This window comes from Heteronotia binoei, chromosome 15, assembly GCF_032191835.1.
Source record: "Heteronotia binoei isolate CCM8104 ecotype False Entrance Well chromosome 15, APGP_CSIRO_Hbin_v1, whole genome shotgun sequence".
NCBI classification, from domain to species: domain Eukaryota; kingdom Metazoa; phylum Chordata; class Lepidosauria; order Squamata; family Gekkonidae; genus Heteronotia; species Heteronotia binoei.
In genome coordinates this window covers 20,531,974-20,534,554 of record NC_083237.1, presented here as the reverse complement: position 1 = coordinate 20,534,554, position 2,581 = coordinate 20,531,974, and the positions used below count along the sequence as shown (strand labels likewise).

The window sequence follows — 2,581 nt, the reverse complement described above, 5'->3', positions numbered from 1 at the left end:
AGAGAGTTTGGGGATTTTAGATCCATTGGCTTAAAGATGGCATCATAATTACTTGTGAAAACTTTCTCAGAGGTAGCTTCCTGAGGACCTTCTCAGAGGTAGCTTCCTGGCACAAAAGGACCTGGAATTGGCAACATCATCTTCATTCTTTTTAATAATGCTCTTTGGGATTCATTTAGGAGGAAAACAAATATGTGTGGTCTTCCTTACTATTCTTTTTGTATCAGCGATTGCTGAGGACTGATTTCATACTGATTCTATAGTCTCTGTGGTTTGCATTCTGGGATTCATGACCTCCATCAGGTACAGACAATTTCATGGAAGGTGTCCCAAGAAGTAGACCAGGCTTCATTCCAGCCTGAGTGCATCTTGAATTTGTTCTTCATGCAGGGTTGAGCCAATGGTGTGATGTGGTGGAGGAGGAGTGCATGTATGTGAGTAAAGGGCTGTCAAGTCACAGCAGAGTTATGATTTTCAAGAGCTTTCAAGGAAAATGATTAGGCAGAGGTGGTTTACCATTGCCTTCCTCTGCAAAGTCTTCCTTAGAGGTCTTCCATCCAAGTACCATCCCTATCAACTCTGCAGAGGAAGGTAATGGCAAACTACCTGGTCTTAAGCATTTGCCTTGCAAGCCCCTTACTGTTTCCTTGGTGGCCAGCTTGTGGGTTTCCGAGAAGCAACTGGCTGAGAATTGTTCAGGTTATGATGCTCTTCTTACATTCCTTGCAACTATGAAAGGTACAGGAGCCTTCAGTATCCGGACTTTGTAACTTTAGACATTAACTGGAAGGGATTTTTTTTTTTGGGGGGGGGTATTTTTGTATTTATAATTGTGTGTGTATGTACATGCATGTGTGAGTGTATGTGTACACCTGGAAGGTATGGCAACCTCTGATGACCAGCCCCTATTGGGGGCCTGGGGATGGGCTGAATAAATCTGCCCCTGCCCTCCTGCCTTTTGGTATTCCAAAGAGGTCTGCCATTCAAATACTTGCCGGAGTCAACTCTGCTTATCTTCTGATATCTGATGAGATTGGACTTTGCCTAGGCTATCCAGGTCAGGGCAACTGGAAGGGAATTTTTGTCACAGGGAATAACATTGTTTGGGCAAACTCTGTGTATGTTTGTGTTTCACACACAATGGGAAAAGGTGGTTTCAAAATTCTGTAAACATTCTGAAGCTTATGAGATAACTCGTGGTGAAAGTGGGGAAGGGGCAGAAGTATGGTGGTAGGGTGGGTGCCTTGCTATATAGAAAGTCTCTGGTCCAGTCCTTGAGTGGGTCATCCATGCCTGTATCTTACCTTTGAAAACAAATCTATGACTGTACACGTCTTGCAGGAAAGTTCTGATCTAAACCAGGAAATGGAGAACAGCACAACAGTGACAGAATTCATCTTGATGGGACTCTCCGATCTCCCAGCTGTCCGCTTCTCTCTGTTTGCTGCCTTTTTGCTCATTTACTTGATCACCCTTGTGGGAAATGGTACCATCCTCCTTGCCATAGGAGTTGATTCTCACTTGCACAACCCCATGTATTTCTTCCTAACCAACCTCTCCTTGCTGGACATCTTCTGTCCCACAGCCACGGTGCCTAAGATGCTGGAGAACCTGCTGTCAGAGAACAATGTCATTTCCTTTGTCGGCTGCATTCTGCAACTCTACTTCCTAGTAGCCTTGGCAGGGACTGAAGTCTTTCTCTTGGCTGTCATGGCATATGATCGCTATGTGGCGATCTGTAACCCCTTGCGATACACAGTCATCATGAGCAAGAAGCTCTGTCTTCAGATGGTTGCGGGCACCTGGATCACTGGGTTCCTCAACTCCTTGCTCCATACTGTGCTGACCTTCATCCTACCTTATTGCAAATCCAATAGAGTCAATCAGTATTATTGTGACATCCCACCCGTCCTTGCTCTCTCCTGTGCTTCGACCTACTTGGCTGAGATGGTTGTTCTTGTGGTTGGGGGTATTTTTGGAGTGGGGTCTTTCCTGGTCACATTGGTCTCCTATGTCTACATCATCTCTACCATCCTTAGGATTCGTTCTGCTGAGGGGAAGCGCAAAGCCTTCTCGACCTGCGCCTCTCACCTCATGGTGGTGAGCCTCTTCTATGGGACCACCATCTTCACTTACATACGTCCTTCTTCCAGCCACCATCCGGACCAGGATAGGCTGGTGAGCATGTTGTATGGGGTAATTACTCCCATGTTGAACCCCTTGATCTACAGCCTTAGGAACAAAGAAGTGAAGGGAGCCTTGAAAAGGGTCACAGGGGTTTTGAATCCTTTGCATTGTGGGACCAGTTTCTTTCAGAGCCCAGTTTTTACCTTTAAAGCCATACATAACCTGGGCTTGTTGAAGAGAAGGCCTTGACTTGCATGAGCCTCTCCCAGAACTTAAATATTTGCACACTAAGGGGTGGGGCATCTGGGCATGAGAGAGGTTTAAAAAATTATGTATTAGGTGGAGACAGTTGACAAAGAGGACTTTCTCTCCCTTTCTCTCCCTTTCTCTCAGTCTACATAGCCAGTTTAGTGTAGTGGTTAAGAGTGGCGGACTCTATTGTGGAGAATCTGGT

General features: G+C 45.8%; 1 protein-coding gene across 1 annotated transcript; it reads left to right on the top strand.

Annotated features, from left to right (window-relative positions):
• Nucleotides 1–1,357: 1,357 nt before the first annotated feature.
• On the top strand, nucleotides 1,358–2,376 carry LOC132583297 (olfactory receptor 5V1-like). The gene has a single exon (XM_060254960.1). It carries the CDS (start codon nucleotides 1,366–1,368, stop codon nucleotides 2,374–2,376), a length of 1,011 nt encoding a protein of 336 aa, XP_060110943.1. The 5' UTR covers nucleotides 1,358–1,365.
• Nucleotides 2,377–2,581: the final 205 nt, after the last annotated feature.

Bases quoted from the DNA above. Each gene is read 5' to 3' on its own strand.
- LOC132583297 (XM_060254960.1), top strand. From the start codon at position 1,366: ATGGAGAACAGCACAACAGTGACAGAATTCATCTTGATGGGACTCTCC.